Below are 17,473 nucleotides of genomic sequence, written 5' to 3' on the forward strand. Positions count from 1 at the left end.
ATGCAGCTCTTTTTCCAGTAAAAGCCTCAACCTTTAATTGAATCAGCGTCTTCTATCATGTTGAAGCTTCCTGTTGGGCATGGTTGCACTTTTGGTGGATTGAAGGTTTTTTGGACAACACTATTTATTCTGAGGGTTTTGGTTACTCTTAACTGGTATGCAAAAAGTGTTTTAGCTTTATACCTTAGCACACAGCCTTGTAATTGTGATCCAGAAATGAATTTGGGCTGTGATTCTTCTTTGAGGTACAATGGCTTGATTCTTAGTTCCCAATTTGTTTTGATGACAAATTTGTATTTGGAAAACAAGGAACCTGCTGACTTGTTATACTAGTTTTGGGTTTTGTCATAATAATACTTTACCAGCAGACTAAATTTGACATTGATTACTGACTTGATGGCTGAATGGAAATGTGTGTTCATTAACTTTTCTTTTTATAGTAGCTCTAAACTTTACTTACACGGTCCCATAAACTTGCCTGACCCAATCACATGCTTCAAATGTATCAGTTCCTTACTTCAGTTTGAGTCTTCTCCCTTCATCTTTATGTATTGAACAATAGGATGTGTAGAAATGAAGGCTTTTTCTGAAAGTACATAATAGGAAGTCAGTGTCATCTACCCTTGCAATTAACCCCTCCCCCCATTCTGAACATGAACAGTATCCCAGCAGTTTTTCATAGGTGGTGTCTGGATGAAGCTCAACAGTTTTTACACTAAGTAAGCTGTATTTGCTTAAGTCTTTGTAAGTGTAAGGTTTACATCTCTACTCTGATTCAGTCTTAACAGGGAAATTAAATACTCTCTTGTGTATTTCACCTTTTATTGAGCAGGGATATTGACACTTAAGAAACTCCTTTTCAGGACTGTAGAAAGACAAATTATTCCTTCTCTGCTTTGTTTTTGCAAGCTGTGCAATTTATGGCATTACAAAAACCTTTTGCTTGGTACTAAGGCAATACTTAGGTTTCCAAGCCAAGGGGGAAATACACAGTAATCTGTACAGCAGAGCAGAATGTAGCTAAAATCCCTACTATCTGTTACATTACTGTAGTCCTTATGAAGGACTACAACCCTGGAATTAGGTCATTGCCCACTAGAGGGAAATCATGAAAAAAACACCCAACAGTCAGCCTAGAAAAACTGGTGTTTTTTATATTCCTACCACAAATGTATCAGTTTGTCAAATTGCAGGCTAACAGTTAAGGAAGTAGTTTCATTTTAGTGTATATATTAAGTGTATTCAACGAATGTGCTATGTAAAGAAAATCACAACCCTGTTTTCTGCAAGTCTTTGAAAGGTTTTATTTCAGTCAGCAAACCTTGCATGGTGGGTCTGTGTTGTGACTGAGTATAACCAAAATCTCCACTGGGAGAAAGGATGTCTCCTCACACTAAGGAAGATCTTGGAAAGAAAATTAGCTATCATATGGTTCAACTGTTATCCTTGTAACTTCTCTAGTCCAACTAGCATGTTTTCTTGAAACCTCAGTTTATTAAAAAAGATTTTAAAAAAAAAAATCAGTCAGTTCATGTTTAGTTCTAAGACATTCATGCAGCTAAATTCGTAGCATAATGTCTAGTGGTGTATCTTACTGTATGTTTTACATTATTTATAGTTTTGTTTAAGATAGTATGAGTTAGCATGTATTTTCTCTATTCAGCAAATTGTAGTAATGACCATCTTCAAGCTCAATTTCTGGACAGAGATTTGCTGTAGCAAGTCATGAAAATTATGTGACATTTGTAAATCTAAGTTTATCTATATGCTTTCATGTAGCAGAAGAAACAATCTGCTGATGTAAATACAATAGGCTCTGGAATGCTACCGCTCCTCCTTGTTCAATTATCTTGCATTCCACTTGCAGTATTCCAAAGAAATTTTATGTCATTTTCAGTTTAAAGGGAGTGAATCATTGCTGCTATATGAACTTTCAAACTTTGATTTTTCTCTTTGTACTAAGTGCTCTTCTCAAAATATTGTGTAGGGCTCACTATCCTGGGACAAAAACAGTGCAAAATGCCATATTAACTGGGAAGAAACTGTGGTCATCTGAAGATTACAGTACTTTCAATAATGATGTTGGTGCAGGCTGCTGGGCTCGGATCCTGAACCAAAACTACGTGAATGGAAACATGACCTCGTAAGTGTTGGGCGCTGTTGCTTGCTTTCACAACTTGGGGTGTAAGAATTATTTGAAGTGTTATTAAAATAACACATGCATCTGCTCTGGTGAGAAAACAGGTAGACTGAAAGTCACCCTAATGTGGTCTGAATTCAAATATTGTAAGATAGGAAGTCTGCTGTTCTGACCTCTTTCTGGAGTAGAAATCCCACAAGTTTCAATGTATTCTTATTCCCCAGCACTTGAGGGGGTTATGCAGTTTATGCAGTGGGTTTATGCAGTTAATTTCAGATGCCTTTGGGAGTGATGATAATTATTAAAAAGAGAATGTTCTTAAGAAGAGCAAACATTGGAGGAAAATAACAATAAAACTAATCATCTTTTTCTTAAGGTCTTTATCAGCTTGTTTGTCTTCAGTTAAACAGATAATTACACATGTAATTATCTAGTTTTTCCATACAACTTCTTTCTCAGAATCCATTCTTAAACATGCATGATAAATTTACTGTTTTCTGTACATTTTATTTCCAAACTGTAATAAAAATGTTCTCTTTACCGGGAAATTACATAACTCAGCTTTAGAAAAGAATAGAAAATAAAGTTTGGTATTTGTGGTGCAACAACTGGTAATCTGAAAAAAAACGTTTGATTAAAGAAAATGTAGGCATCAAGATGTAAGCATAATTGTTCAAAACTTTTAGATACTTTGTAACTTCATTTTGGAAAAACAAAGAGTAATCTTTTCTGTTGCTTCAAGTGGAGTGCAGGAAAAATCATTGATTTCTTTAGTCACCTGCTTTCTACAAATCTTCTGTCTTCTCTGCAAGCTGAAATTTTCAAACAGATGAATATTTCCTGAATGAATTCCTGATCATTCTGCTTGCTTCTTAATCTTTGTATACTTTAATATCTTAATTTGGGGTTTTTCTTTTCCCATTATTTTTCTATTTTTCCAAGCCTTTTCAAATTATAAATGTCCCATTTCTTTTGCAGACTAATGGCAAGGCATATATGCTGTATTTATAAACTATTGTAGAACAGTTCCAAGTGCAGATGTCCAACAGTGAAGTTATCTTGCCTTCTATACTGAAAACAAAATCTTTCTGACAAAAGGCAGCTTATCGTTCTGCTAAGTTTGTTTCCTTTGAAGTTGAGTTTCCTATTTTTCTTTCTAAGTTTGAAATCAACAGAACAAGTTTGATGTGAGCAAGTTGAGTTTACAATTCAGGATTTGTTTATTTTATGATCACGTTTTTGTAGAATTCTGTATGTATGTATAGTATGATAAGTCTGTGGCAGTGACTTTAGAATAAGGCCTTTGTACTCACCTGTATGCAATAGCAAAACAGATTGACAGCTTTTGCTTAACTGCTCTGTTAAACTGTATTTCCATACTTAAGGCCCAAATGTTTTAAGTTTAAAGTCCTTGCAAAATGTTTTCTCGAAGCTCAAATCAAAGTGTATGATGATCCTTGTCAGTATAGAGCAACAACTCCTTGAGGATGGCTGGTTAAAGTTGATTTCTGTTTGTTACTTACATGGATAAAGATAAGATCTTTTTTTTCGTGATACTTAACTGCTTCCCTAAAAAACTCCACCCAAAACAACTACCACCATGTGCAGAAATAGCCAAGCAATCACAAAAACCTCAACCAATCAATACCCAGTAAAAAGCTGTAGACTTTGCTAACAAAATGTTTTCCCTTCAGAACAGGAAAAAACCTCATACAAATGGAGTCTTTACTCTCAAAACATATTTCTTTTAATGTACAACTTTTTGTAGTGCTATAGCTAGAGAATTTACCACCAGGTTTGGAAGAAGTTCTCAACACTGGAAGCTGATTTGCTTTATTTTCGTCTCCTGTGGGTTTTCTTTTTCCTTTTAGCTAAAAAGATATTCCCTCCATTCCCCAAATTGTTTTCATTGTGTGCTGGAGAAAAAGGAGGGATGGATTCTTGTACTAAGTTAATCTAATACTATCCACATGAATGGAGAAAGCACCTTTTTTTCTTCCAGAACCATTGCATGGAACCTGGTGGCTAGTTATTATGAGGAGCTGCCCTTTGGTCGATGTGGATTAATGACAGCACAGGAGCCATGGAGTGGCCACTATAAAGTTGAATCTCCTATCTGGATTACAGGTGAAAGTCTTGCAGTTTTAAGTTGGTGATCTGACACCAAACATCACTGTATTTTCTGAGGCCTTTATTTATTTAGTGGTTTTATGTGTATTAGTTTTTGTACCAAATTGAGGTAGATTTGTAGAAGGTTTTGTGAATACATTAAGAAGAAAATAATCTCATTTCAATAGTAAGCAAAAAGATATAATAGTAAGGGAAATATTTATACTTGCCCTTTAGCTGTATCAGAAGGGAATAGGCTACTGCCTTTATAGCTGTTACAATTGAAATACTTTGATCTGAAGTGCCCATAAAGGTTAATGTGCTTTCATGTTTCCTTCCCCTTTTTTATTTTTAATCTTCGAGTATCAATCAATTCCATTTGGGACTTTTCAATTTGCAAAAGCAGAACAAAGAACCTCTGTATTCTTTTCCTGCTTGGCTTGTATAAATTAGCATTTCCTTGAGCTTGGGGAAAGGGAAGCATGTTCATGTAGTGTCTGTGTACACATGGATTCACTGGCTACTCTGTAGTCCTGTAATATTTTACTGTCTTAGCTGCAGTTCTGTAGAGCAACTATGCAGTGCCATGAAGGAGGAATAAGACAAATACTTTAATTTTTTTTTCTTCTTCTCCTAGTTATCTATATATGTAAAAGCATTAATGCAAAAGTGGCCACAGTTTCCCATGAATAGAGTAGCTGGGCAGTTGTTCCTATGTCCATATTGCTCAGGATTGTCATGATCTGGGTCATATTCTTGTTTGATAATTTCACTTACTTTCTGAAAATCCTGCTTATTTAGTTATTCCTCTTGAGGTTGCCCATCTGTGCTTTCCCTGCCATTTATTTGTTAAAAAGAAATCTTTATTTTATTTAAAGAAAAAAAATATTTGGGAAAATCTAAACTGTGATGAATATTCAAATTTAATGGACATGATTACTGTATATAGTTTGTACTTAATGTCTAAATAATTGGTGTAATTTTAACTGTTTTGTCTGCCACAGCGTTGATATTTTTAATTTTCCCATAGTATAATTCTTTAATCTTTCTTCTTATATAGGTAATTTTTTTTTTTTGGAAGTTCTATTACTATCTTCCCTAAATTAGCTTTCAGTTTTGTCACCATGTATAAGAGAGAGAAATTTAAATAAGCCTACAAATTTTACCATTTTTATTAAGTCTTAATTATTGTATTCTAATTTTTGTTTCAGCACACACCACACAGTTTACTCAGCCAGGCTGGTCATACTTGCAAGTGGATGGACACTTAGAAGGAGGTGGCAGTTTTGTAGCTCTGACAGATGGCCTAGGGAATCTTACCATCATCATTGAAACTATGGTATGTGCATCATTAGTTCCAGTGGACTAGAAAAGTTACAGGAAATATTTTGTTATGAAGAATCTGTCTTGTTTTACGTAGTTAGGTGTCTGTGAGTGTTTTTTGATACTTGTAGCTTTATCAGTGAGTTCACTACAGGTTGTTTTTTCTATCTGAACTTAAAATACCTTCTTGAGACTTCCCGGAGGCCAATATATATGCCATCTTTATCTTTTTATTATACATTAACTAACACTGGGAGGAAGTTTTATCATCTACTTTCTTAAAATCTTAATATTTTATTCAGAATAAAATGATTAAACTACTGTAATTGCAGCTCTTGAGATAACGGTGAAATAAATTATTGCTCTTTTAATTTCAATTCTATTCTGTAGGTTGTTCATAAGTGTTGCCGTGTGTGGCATTCCAGTAATGTGTGTCTCTTCTGTTACATTTATTTTTTTTCTTCAGAGTCATAATCACTCTAAATGTATCAGGCCTCCATTGCCAAATTTCAGTGTCATGCCTCAGAGAGCGACTTTCTACCTCAGAGGGTCATTTGTAAGTAGATCTTTGATCATCCTTTTAAAAATGAATTGCCATTCATAATCAAATACGTGCAAGTCAGTATCACAGGTTAGCGAGAAATTAACAGTCTCCAGTGTTGGAGCCTGTTTCACACTTGGCAAAGTTGTAAGCATTCTGCTTCTGTTTTACCATGAGATCCAATGCCATAACTGAAATTGTAGAATTGCTGCTTCCCAGTCTAATAATCTGTATGTTGAAGAAGAAATTTCATAGGACAGAAATGCAACTAAATTTTTCTTTAGACCAAGGCTGGGTGCTCTGACATGCTGACATAGTTTGTTGGGCCAGCACAGCCATGGCCTTTCTAGTTATCACTTAATTTGCAGGGGAATAGCTGTAGTTGATTTCATACTGTAGGTTTTGTTGTTGCACCCTGTGAAGAGATATTATTCTGAGAATCCAACAGTTGTTGATTTGATTATTCTATTTTTTAATCTCACTAAAGTATATTTCCCTCTGAAATGTGAACAATATTTTCACAGTGTAAACTGGAGGGAAATCACTGTTAGTTGATTCAGATGGTTCCTTCTCAGAATTTGACAGTTACTGATTTAGAATTTGATTTTGATTTTTTGGCAGCGATAATTTCCTTTAGGAGAAGATAATTTGGCTGATACTTTTGACAATAAAATGGTTTACTTAGGAAAAGTACTTGAGTGTCAATTTGGATACACAGCTCCTATCAGATGGCTTATTCAAACCAAGCTTTAGGTCGCTTGCTCTGTTGCTGGTGTTAGTAACGGCAAAGAAGTTAAAGAGGTGCGATTAAAATCTGGTTACTAATGTAGTTGATATACTGTAGTATTGCTGAAGGCTGGAGACACGTAAACAAAATACTTTGCTCAAAAATTAAAATCAAAGAACTAGTAACTAGACTGAAGGCCTCGTAAAAGTGAAACAAGTGGGATATTATTTCAGTCCAGTTACTTCTCAGAAGAGAACTTGTATCCAAGGTGTACTGTTGGTGATAGAGAAGCTAAAGTTTGTGTTTGTGTTTGCAATGCTTTCTGTCTTTATAAGCAGCATTAGGGCCTGTTAGGACAATGCCTTATTGATGTATAATCTATAAAAATGTAAGGCATATGTAATGATTAGCTGAATAAAAAGTTGTGGCCTCTAATGCTTTAAAGTAAAAAAAAAAAAATTAGACACCCGTGGAGGACTGGTATTTCTCAAGTTGCATATTCAAGGTTTTTTATTTTGCTGTTGGTGTGTTTTAAATGGTATGGTGTGTTCCATTGTAGTATATGGTGGAAACCCTTCAAGTGTGGCATTCTAGACTTGATTTTGAATTTGGAAACTCCAGTCTTTTCCAGCAACTCCATCCTTTACAGGTAAGTTGATCAGTTTTAATTATCAGTCCCTCTGCAGTTTCAGGTGTGTCTTCCCTCTTGGATGAAACTTCTCAACTTTCATGCTTATGCTTCATATTAAGGGAATATTTTAAGGCTGTTTGACTGCAGTTTTACTGGCTGTGTACAAGCTTACCTGGCGGTTATAACAAGTTTAGGGAAAAGGAGTTTTAAAAATAGCCCAGAGATATTTAAATGCTGAGGCATGAAGACGGGATTTTTGCCTTAAATCAGGACTTCAGAAGATCTTCTTTGCTTCAGGAACTTGTGTATTTTGTCATTTAGTTGTCAACTTTTGCAGCTTGAGCTTTCTTCAATTCCAGGTATGGGAGGGAAGATTTTCTTTAGATCTAAATGTGGATGAAGTCTACACTTTAACCACGCTCAAGACAGGACGGAAATGTGGTTACCCAGAGCCGCCTCCTCCTCAGCCCTTTCCTTCCAATTACGATGATGATTTCAATATACGTAAGCCAGAACTCTCTTATGCAAAAACTTCATTCACACACAGATAAAATTGTAATGTAGGAAGGCAGTAAGTGATGTTATTTGAATCATATACATGAGGTAGCCTGAAGAACTATTTTGTTTTTGTTTATTTATACCTGTTTTTCCAACAACTTACAGCTGTATGAGTGTACACCTTACACGTGCCACGAGGTGTATTTAATTTAATGTCTTATCTGGTATTCATGTGTTTGCATAATTGGTGTCTGCTTAAAAAACTTCTATTTTGGGGATTGCTTTGATACAGCAAAGCAAAAATCTGGAGAAAATTCTAAGGAGAAATTTCTGAAAACAAGTACACTGAAATAAAACAATATTTTAGAGTTGATGTGTATTTTATTTTCTGAACAGGTAATCCACCTTTCAGTGAAGCCCCAAATTTTGCAGATCAGACGGGTGTATTTGAATATTTTGTAAATGCTTCTGACCCAGGAGATCATGTGTTCACACTCCGCCAGGTGGTGGTTCAGCGGCCCATCACTTGGGTTTCTGATGCAGACCAGACCATCAGTGTCATAGGAAATTTTAAGTGGTATGTAAATACTATTTTGTAGTGACATTTGGGGAAATGTCCTCCTCACCAGTGTGAGTAATGATCAGTTAATTTGTCTCAAGCCTCATTTCTCTTGGACAGAGGGCTTTTGCTTTTGCCTTCCGATTCTCTGTAGACATTTAGGAATGATGATTCAGGCTTCTGATGACTTCTAAAAGTCATTGAGCCCTGCTCAGGGCCAAACATCAACTGTATCTGTCTAAATGACTCTTAAAGGATTGGGAGTCCGCCACATTTCATGGTTGTTTAGCCTTATGCTGCACTGTCTGAGAATATTTTTTTTTTTTTTTGCTTATGTCCTGCTGGGCATATTTGTTCAAGCTAATTTTTTATACTAATGGATCTGAGTTGGCATGCTAGAAACATGCCCTGAGTTTCTTATTTCTTAAATTGGACCAAGAAAAGGATTATTTGAATTACATAATTTTGAGTTATTTTTTAGGAGTTTGATCAGTCTTATAACTCTCAGAATATTTAATTTATAATTCAGTTGTATTTGTTGTGGACTGCCATCTTCTGAGCAATTCCTAGAATTGTGTGGATTTGGTGCCAATCCTGCTTCAACCACTTTTATTTCTGGGTGAAAGTAACTGAGGTTTACTGCTTTGATAAAAGTATGGTTACAATTGCAATTCTTTCTAGGAGCTAAAAATTGCTAGGAGCTGCAATGATAGTAATTCAGAATCAAGAAGCATATTTTAGAATAATGTTTATTTAAAATTAATAAGCTTTTGGGAAAGAGCCTGTTAACTAATTATGATTTTAATAGTAATAATAACTTCATGCAAAAAACTTTCTCTTCTGCTCAGAAGCGTAGCCTAAATTCTTTCCATATGTTCTTTAAAATAGCCATTTGTCAGGTTTTTTTCACTTTAGATCATTGATCTGGCAAATGCTTTTTCAGAACTTGCTTCATATTTCTAATATCAGGCCTGGAGATGTGATTGAATCACTTTGATCGAAAGCCTGGAAGAATACCACCCTCTTGTACTTGGAGGTTGTTTTTCAGTTATCTGATGTTTTATTTTGCAGGCCTCTATTAAGAAAAGTCTTATATTCTCCCTATAATCGACTTTCCCTCCTAGAGTAGATTATACTCAGTGATTCCTATAACAGCTACGTAGGACATATTCTTAAATTACTGTACTGAGATTCCTAAAAGCTTCCTTTTTATTTTGGTTCAGTTTCTTTCTGAGTCTTCATCTTACTTTCAAAACCAAGCTTGCTTCCTGAATATTCAGTTTATTATTCAAGTTTTACTGGTCTGTAACTTTTTATAATGCTAGTACTAAACTTCAGGCCCTCAAGATTGTTTGCTTCATTCTCAGTTTAAGACTCAAGTTGTCCCCAGCAGATATTTTCAGCAATGAACACCTGCTATGGAAATTCTGAGCCAATCTTGCTTTAAATTTCTCTGTAGGATGATACTTTACTTCACTTGTCAATGGAAATTTATCATTATGCAATTTCAAGATTGTTTAGTTGGTATTAGTTTGGATTTTAAACTTGTGCATGTGAAAGCTTTTTGCTTTTTTATCCTGAATTGGTTAGTATTTTTCTCTGATAGTTTTATTGAACCTGGATATATCCTGAAGGTATTACTATGTAATTATTGCTGTATTACTTTGAGTCTCTTCATAATGGCTTAAGGGAAATGTGGGGGTCTCTTTTTTGATAAATGGAGAGGCAAGAAAGTAACCTTTTTTGTGTAATGACTATATATTCAAGAATCTGGAGCATTACATTAGAATGAAAACTCAGATCATTCTTACTACTGTGTTAGAAGTGAGAAGAAAAGTTGCAAGAATAGATATTCTCTGATTCAGTTATCAGCTGAGCTGCTGTCACAGAGAGTCTTTCCACATTCTGTAAATAATTATAGATAATTATTACTTCTTAAGTGACCTTGTGGCTGTATCTGTATTACAAGTGCTTTCAGGCATGGGATGTAGATCCATTAATAGAGGGAGAGAATTTTTATGGTTAATAGCCTTGTAGTGCAGCTCTGAGGAGGAGGAAGTTGTGTAAATTTTATGAGTCCTATTTGATGGTTTTGGTATTTGCTTTATTTTTGTTTACAGCTCTCATTGCATGCATAACATAGTGCTTTACTGTTGAGCTGGAGTATAATTTCAGCAAATCAAATAATTTCTACATATTGCCTACTCAAAAAAATGTATTCCTTCCTTGTTAAAACACTCAACTTCTCTTACAGGGTAAACATGACTGTCACTTGTGACATCTACATCGAAAAACCTCGTGATGGAGGCGTGTTTATTGCAGGAAGAGTTGACAATGGTGGGATATATGTGCGACATTCCAAAGGAGTTTTCTTCTGGGTTTTTGCAGATGGCACCTATAGAGTCACTGGTGACCTGGGTAAGCAATTCTTTGCAAAAGTGGATGTTATCACATGGACATGTAATTTTGATAAATTTGATAAAAATAGAAATAATTCAGATTTTACAGTTTATTTGTCATTACTATGAATTTAGCCTGTTGGTTCTAATGATGGCCACTTTCCATCCTTGGAAAAAGCATCTGAAGGCTACTGGCTGACCTATTTCTCAGGCTCAGCTTTCTGGAGTTTTTGTTTTTCCACTGACAGTCTGTTTTACACTAGCAAATATGAACTATTTTGCTTTTTATAAATACTCTGATACACTATTAATTACAGAAAGATTTGATCTGTGTTCTTAAACTACATCAAAAAAATAGTGATTGACATGAAATGGCTTTTCTAAGGGAGCAGTTAAAGTCACTGTACTTGCATCTGGCTTACGTGATGATCATAAGTGGCCTCCTGTTTCCTCAAATTATGCATCCTCGTTTTAGTATAGCTCAGTGGAGTGAACACATGTTCTACTTGTGATGATAATATTCATGTGTGCTCCTCTGTAGAGCACTTGACAGGCACATGGAAGAGTATATGATAATACTTCATCAATAGCTAAAAGTGCTTTTCAATTTGCTTTAAAATAGTGTCCTATTTAGTTGTTTAAATGCATTTCCTATCACTTCAGGAGTATGAATTAAAATTTTCAATAGTTTCTGATGAGTCAAATGTAGCTTCTAGATCTACAGCATATCTGATAAGATATACTTTTTGTGCGTGTGTCTGTGTTCCTTTCCACTTTTACCATAGACAGGTAACATAAAAAAGGTTTTATATAGCTTCTCTTAGCATATCAGTGCTCCCTAGGGAAACCTTGCAATGTATAATTCCATAAAAACTTAAATCTCAGCTGTATGGAAATACATATCTGTGTTTAGGATTGACTCAATTTTTTATTTGTAATAAGACCTAGCAACATTACCTGATTAGTTTCTCAGGCTGTCAGAAGTAATTTTTCCTAGATGAAATGAGTGGATTTTGATTAACCACCTCATTATTTCAGCCTGAGACTCTTGTTACACAATATGATAATTTTTTCTGTACAGCTATTTTCATTCATCTTTATATTTTTGTAGAAGGGAGCTTGAATGTTAAATTATCTTACAGTAAAAGCTGTCTACTGAATAAATGAAGACTTGTAGCACTTAATTTTTTTCAGATCTTTGTCTTCCCTACAGGTGTCATTCACACCCCATTTTTGCTTTGCTTAAATTTTGGGTAGAACTAAGCAACATGATAGTATGGCAACTGAAACCCTGTGATTTAAAAGAGTTACAAACAATACATAAACAAGAAGATCTATAGAACAAGCAGAGTGATACCTACTGTCACACTTTGTGAGCCTGTACTCTCCCTTGAGTGAATCCTCATCTCTTGCCAAATTGCCAAGAGGATTGAGGATTTCAGTGAGAAAACAATTCTAGTAAAACAGGAGAATGTACTGATAATGCAGAGTCCAGGATTGCATATTAAGCCTTCCATGCTGCAATTGAAATCGGTAAAATGTCAATCTTGAACACTTCTAAAAAATAGATATTATTATCCTTTTTCTGTCTTGGTATTTATCAGTTTCACAAAGAGCTGAAGTAACACTTTGCTAACTTAAGCATGTTTTGCAGCTGGAAAAGAAATATTAATGAAAGGACTTGCTGGTGTCCGGGATAATGCGTGGCACACACTTACTCTCAACATTCAGGTAAGACAAGGCAAAAAGCTAGAAAGCCAGTTATGAAACTTACAGTCCTAAATGGTTTAGACAAAGCTGTGCTATACTACTGATGGTGTACTTGCAGTAGTTTACCCTATCAAAACCAGAAACAATGTCTGTTACATTGAACCAATATTAAAATGCCATACGAAGTTCTGCTGCTGTATTGTAGAAGAGATCCTGAGAATCTGTAGAAGGTACGGAAAATAACCGGAAAGCTGAATTGAAGGCTGGAGGTAGAAGACTCAGAGAGTCAAGTCTCTTATTTCATCTGATGGAAAGATGATGGCCTGGCTTCCTGTTCTTAAGACAGTAAAATACTAAGGTAGTCTGTGTTACAAATCTGTCTCCCACCAGTTCCCTTTGCAGGCTCAGGCCTTGCATGTGGACCTAGTAAAGGGCTGGGAAACTCATATAAGCCAAGATCCTTTTCTGCTCTGGTGGAAGAGCACAGGCATTGTCTTACTGTATAAATGGGCTGCAGTTGGTGAGAAGCATGTCTGCTTTTTTTTTTCCTTCCCTCCCACTCCACCCTTTTTGATCGTAGTGACTTGGGGAAAAAAGTAGCCCCAAACTGTATTTTAAATATCCCTGTGCACTTTAACATTGGTGCAAATACCTAAAGGCTTTAAGTTTCTCTTCTGAATGCCTAATCCCTTTGTCTAATCAACTGGCTAGAAATGTGGGGAAGCTTGAATCCTAGCTGGGGAGATACACTACTGAAGGTAACTCTTAAAATGATGCACTGAGTCCCTCATGCTAAAATGTCACAGAGTATTAGAAGCTGTTTTGTCTCTTGTGCTGTCACATTTGGAGACAAAGGGACACTTGCACCTAAGGCATTCGCTGAAATGGATGAATTGAGTTTTGGCTTTGGTACACCAACATTTATGACAGTGCTTGCCATCTGTAAAGTGGGCCAAGACATTTGGTTACTGAAGATGAACATTAATCACTTAAAAGTCAAAACAGTGTTGGTAATTTTAAAATGACAATGCTTCAAACTTCCATCTGTGTTGTTAAAGTATTTTGTACCTAGTATGCCTTTGGTGTAATGATCGAAATACAGAGCCATCTTTAAATAATTCTCACACTGACTCCTTGAAAAACATTCTTTGCTTTTATCTGTGTCTATAACTGTCTTTCAGATTAAGAAATACAAGTAAACTGAAGTACTTTTTTCTAAATACTGTTTAGTGGAACACGCAAAAGAGAAATTGTAATTTTTCTTGCAACTGCTTTTAATTTCAATGTCTTGAAGTGGCTTGAGTGATACTTGAAAGTTCTGCTGTCTCCTCTTTATTTCAGCTTAATTACTAAATTAAATCTTTCTTTACTTTTGACTTTTGCCTAATTCTCCAGAATCAGTGCCATATCACTTTAAGACAGTTGGGTTGTTTTGAAAGAGTCTGATACAATGAAGAGGAAAACTAGTTTACCCTTCAGGTTCTACACTGATTTAGCAAAGCTGTGAGTAGAAGAGGAGCCTTTAATGTATTCACTGTAAAGGCATTAGAATTATTTCACAGAGGTGATAGACACCAGAGGATTCTATGCAATATTTAAGTGAATCTCTGCATGAAAAATGTGTGAAATGTAGTTGAAAGTTGACTTGACATCCTTCTGTTTTGTCTTGTCTCCCATGTGAGCAGGCTCAGTGTCTGCGCAGAGCCTGGATTTTACAAAGCTAACATTTTCCTTTTTCTGACAGGGTAACTCTGCCTCAGGACTGTTAAATGGTTATCCACTCTGGGAGAACGTCACCGTTTCCAGCCCGGGGAACGGCTGGGCTGCCCTTGGAACTCGCTCCTTTGAGTTTGCACAGTTTGACAACTTTCACGTTGAAGCTTACTGAGGTGGCTTTGGCATTTGGAGAACCTGGTTCTCGTGTTACTTTGAATAAGAGCCAAGTCAAACTGGAGGAGAGCTGAGTGCTAAACTGTGATTGTTCTCTTGGCAAAGACTCTGGATTTGGTCCATGGTATTTGTTAAAGGTTTACTTGAGTAGATATCAATATGATTGTAGCTTTATCCCCTATTGCTGTGGGATTTTTGCCCTTCAGTTTTTGGGGGTAAATTTTAGTTCAAGGTAATGATGAAAACAAATTCTTGGATTTAAATCTCTTTTAATAACAGTATCTTAACTTACCAGTTTGTTTCTAAGATAACTTAAGAAGCTAACAGAAGACAGATTCATCTTAAGCTGCGTTTTTTAACACTTCCACTATTGTGTCCATTGTTTCACTGTGAAAGAAAGAATTAAATGCCAGTAAGCCTTATGAGCCAGTGAGCCCCATACTTTTGTAGGTCTATCATTCTCAAATATCATTTGGATAAAGTACCTAGATTTCCTATAGTAAAAAAAAAGATGTTTTGTCTGTTTTTTTGCTACAGTCTATGACTAGACATTGCAGTACTCCAAGTGCATTTGATTAAATCTTTCAACTTTTGTTGCCAGCCCTAAGATATGTCCTATTTTCAGTGGAATGGAAATGTGCCTTATGACTGATCAGGGAGTGCAGGATGTGGCTTATTTCTAATCTACCTCCTCTTTCCACTGAAAGGGTTGAAATGGATGAAAAGATACCATAACTTACAGTTTGTTGATGATAATATTGTGGGTTTTTTTGCATATTACAAAGACTAAAAACATTGCATCATGGATATTTTCATGTCAGGTCACATGTGGAAACTGGCTTTTTGTTCCTAGAAACTTGGGCAAACAGCTCCCTCTTTTGATGGATTTAGAGCTTTGAATAGAAAATAATTAAAGTCTAACAATGATATTTAGTTTATTATATTACTGTGGCAGAGAGGAGATATGGATACTATCACTTCCTGGTATAAAAGAAATTAAAAAAAAAAAGGCAGTCTTTGCCTGTAAGAGTTTGCAATCTGATCATACGGTAGGTGAGAGTTGGTGGACACAATTGTTTAGTGTGCCAAGCAATGGTAATGACACAAGAGTATCTGTTTTTAAACTTTTCCTAGGTATCATGGAGTGAAGTTCAGGGGATAATTCAGTTCTTTGGGAATGGAGGGATTCTGTTTAGCTGTTGCTTAATTCTATTTTTCCCGAAGTTACTGTGTTATAAAAAAAGCAATTAATTGTGAATATGAGGTACTGAACGGGTTTTTCCTCACACTCATTTGCCATTCAGTTGGCTCCAGAATTTGTTTGTTGTTGGTCAGTTTGAAGGAAGATGATGTCTATTCCCATAATGAAATGTGCCTCCTGTGTCCATCTATTTTTCACATTCACATCCTGTTTAATTGAGAAGCAAGTCATTCCACATACTTGATAGGGCTCTAATAGCTGTATGAGGCCATTTGTAGCAGGCAACATCTGGAGAAAAAGATTTGCAGTGTACTTTGATTTATAGAGATTATTTTTCTGATTCCCTTTATTTTGAAGGCTGATTCCAGTAATTGTTAACTTCAGTCTTTGAAGTTGTCATCTAATATAGTTAATGTTATAGAGATCATTCCTGAAAAAATTTTATAAAGTTGATCTTCCATTTTCATTTTTGGAGAAGAGTTCTTAAAATTCCATCTCTAGTAAGTAAAATGTTATGTCTTTTAGCTGTTATATTGATACTACCTATTCATACTTGAAAATTTCATACATGCCAGTAACCTTGAAAAATGGTTTAAACCACTAAATTTTAAAACCCTTGTAGAAGACTTCCAAATGTTATGTAACTGTTTACTTAACTGGGTGAAAAATGAAAGGCAATTTTCCATGTAATTTTCAAGTATGGATGCAGATCTGTTCATTACTTGCTTGATTTCCTAAGGAATGTCACTGGTCACTCCACATGTGAAAGAATCTAATTTTAGGTCCTCATATTCAAGTAATATGAGTATAATAATCTCAGAATAAATTTATTTTAGCTCTGATGGATTTTTGTAGTTGGATGCTTCTTGGAGACTTCCTGGTAATGTCTGTGGCTGCAAGCAGAGAGATCAGCAATGATAGAGTTATTCCAAAGGAGTTGTCCATTTTTTTAACTTTCTAATGCACTAATGTAATAAACTGTACTGTTATATTGTGTACTAAACACTATGTATTTATCACTGGAAATGTTGATTTTTTTTTTCCCCTAATCTTCATTTACAATGTTGGAGGATTAAAGTGTTATGAACAGAGTAAGTGATTTAATGGTGACATAATGTTATACATCTTTATATGTCTGTAATTCTTCACCCTTCAGTAGACTGTAATATGTTTGGCAATAACAAGCTGTCGGGTTTTTCACTGAGGGGTGGATTTATGTTGTTGATTAGAAATGCTAATCATTCCAAATGGACAAATAAAACACTTAAAAATGCTTTATTTGTGCAGAATGGTTCTGTAAAATGGGTCTTGGTTTTCTCCAGAAAGAAAGCTGACATTTTTGCCATTGTGATTTCTGATAAATATGCTTGACATTAACTTAATTGGATTGGAAGAGTATAGCCAACCAGTCCTTATTAAAAGTATCTCAAAATCCATGTGCATTAGGACTTGTGCTATTGATAAAATTATTTTCTTATAGCATTCAATATACATTTTGCTTCTTTCATTTTTTTTTTTAATTTGGATTTTTTTTTAATTTAGTGAAGGGAATTAAATTGTATTTGAGGACCAGTGGTACAAAACTGATTACTAAGGTCATGTGAGATTTAGCTGAAAGTCAGTTTCTAGGTTTGGAAACAGACAGTGTTGCAAGGATGTATTTCTATGGTTTAAAGGCTTCTTTATTTGGAATATCCTTTTGATTCTATCCTCAAACACATTATTTTTTTAAGCTAAACTTTAGA

General features: G+C 35.2%; 1 protein-coding gene across 3 annotated transcripts in view; it reads left to right on the top strand.

The window, feature by feature from the left end:
* Positions 1-17,002, top strand: part of GALC (galactosylceramidase) — a 31,136-nt gene extending 14,134 nt beyond the window's left edge. The window contains exons 8-17 of one of the 3 annotated variants that reach the window (XM_021540957.2): positions 1,988-2,143; positions 4,143-4,267; positions 5,461-5,588; positions 6,039-6,128; positions 7,400-7,489; positions 7,831-7,975; positions 8,366-8,546; positions 10,783-10,946; positions 12,582-12,658; positions 14,382-17,002. In XM_021540957.2, the coding sequence (XP_021396632.2) occupies positions 1,988-2,143; positions 4,143-4,267; positions 5,461-5,588; positions 6,039-6,128; positions 7,400-7,489; positions 7,831-7,975; positions 8,366-8,546; positions 10,783-10,946; positions 12,582-12,658; positions 14,382-14,525 (1,300 nt within the window). In that variant the 3' untranslated portion in view covers positions 14,526-17,002. The other 2 variants (XM_077784001.1, XM_077784000.1) reach the window with 2 other exon arrangements.
* Positions 17,003-17,473: the final 471 nt, after the last annotated feature.

Source organism: Lonchura striata, chromosome 6 (assembly GCF_046129695.1).
Source record: "Lonchura striata isolate bLonStr1 chromosome 6, bLonStr1.mat, whole genome shotgun sequence".
NCBI lineage: Eukaryota > Metazoa > Chordata > Aves > Passeriformes > Estrildidae > Lonchura > Lonchura striata.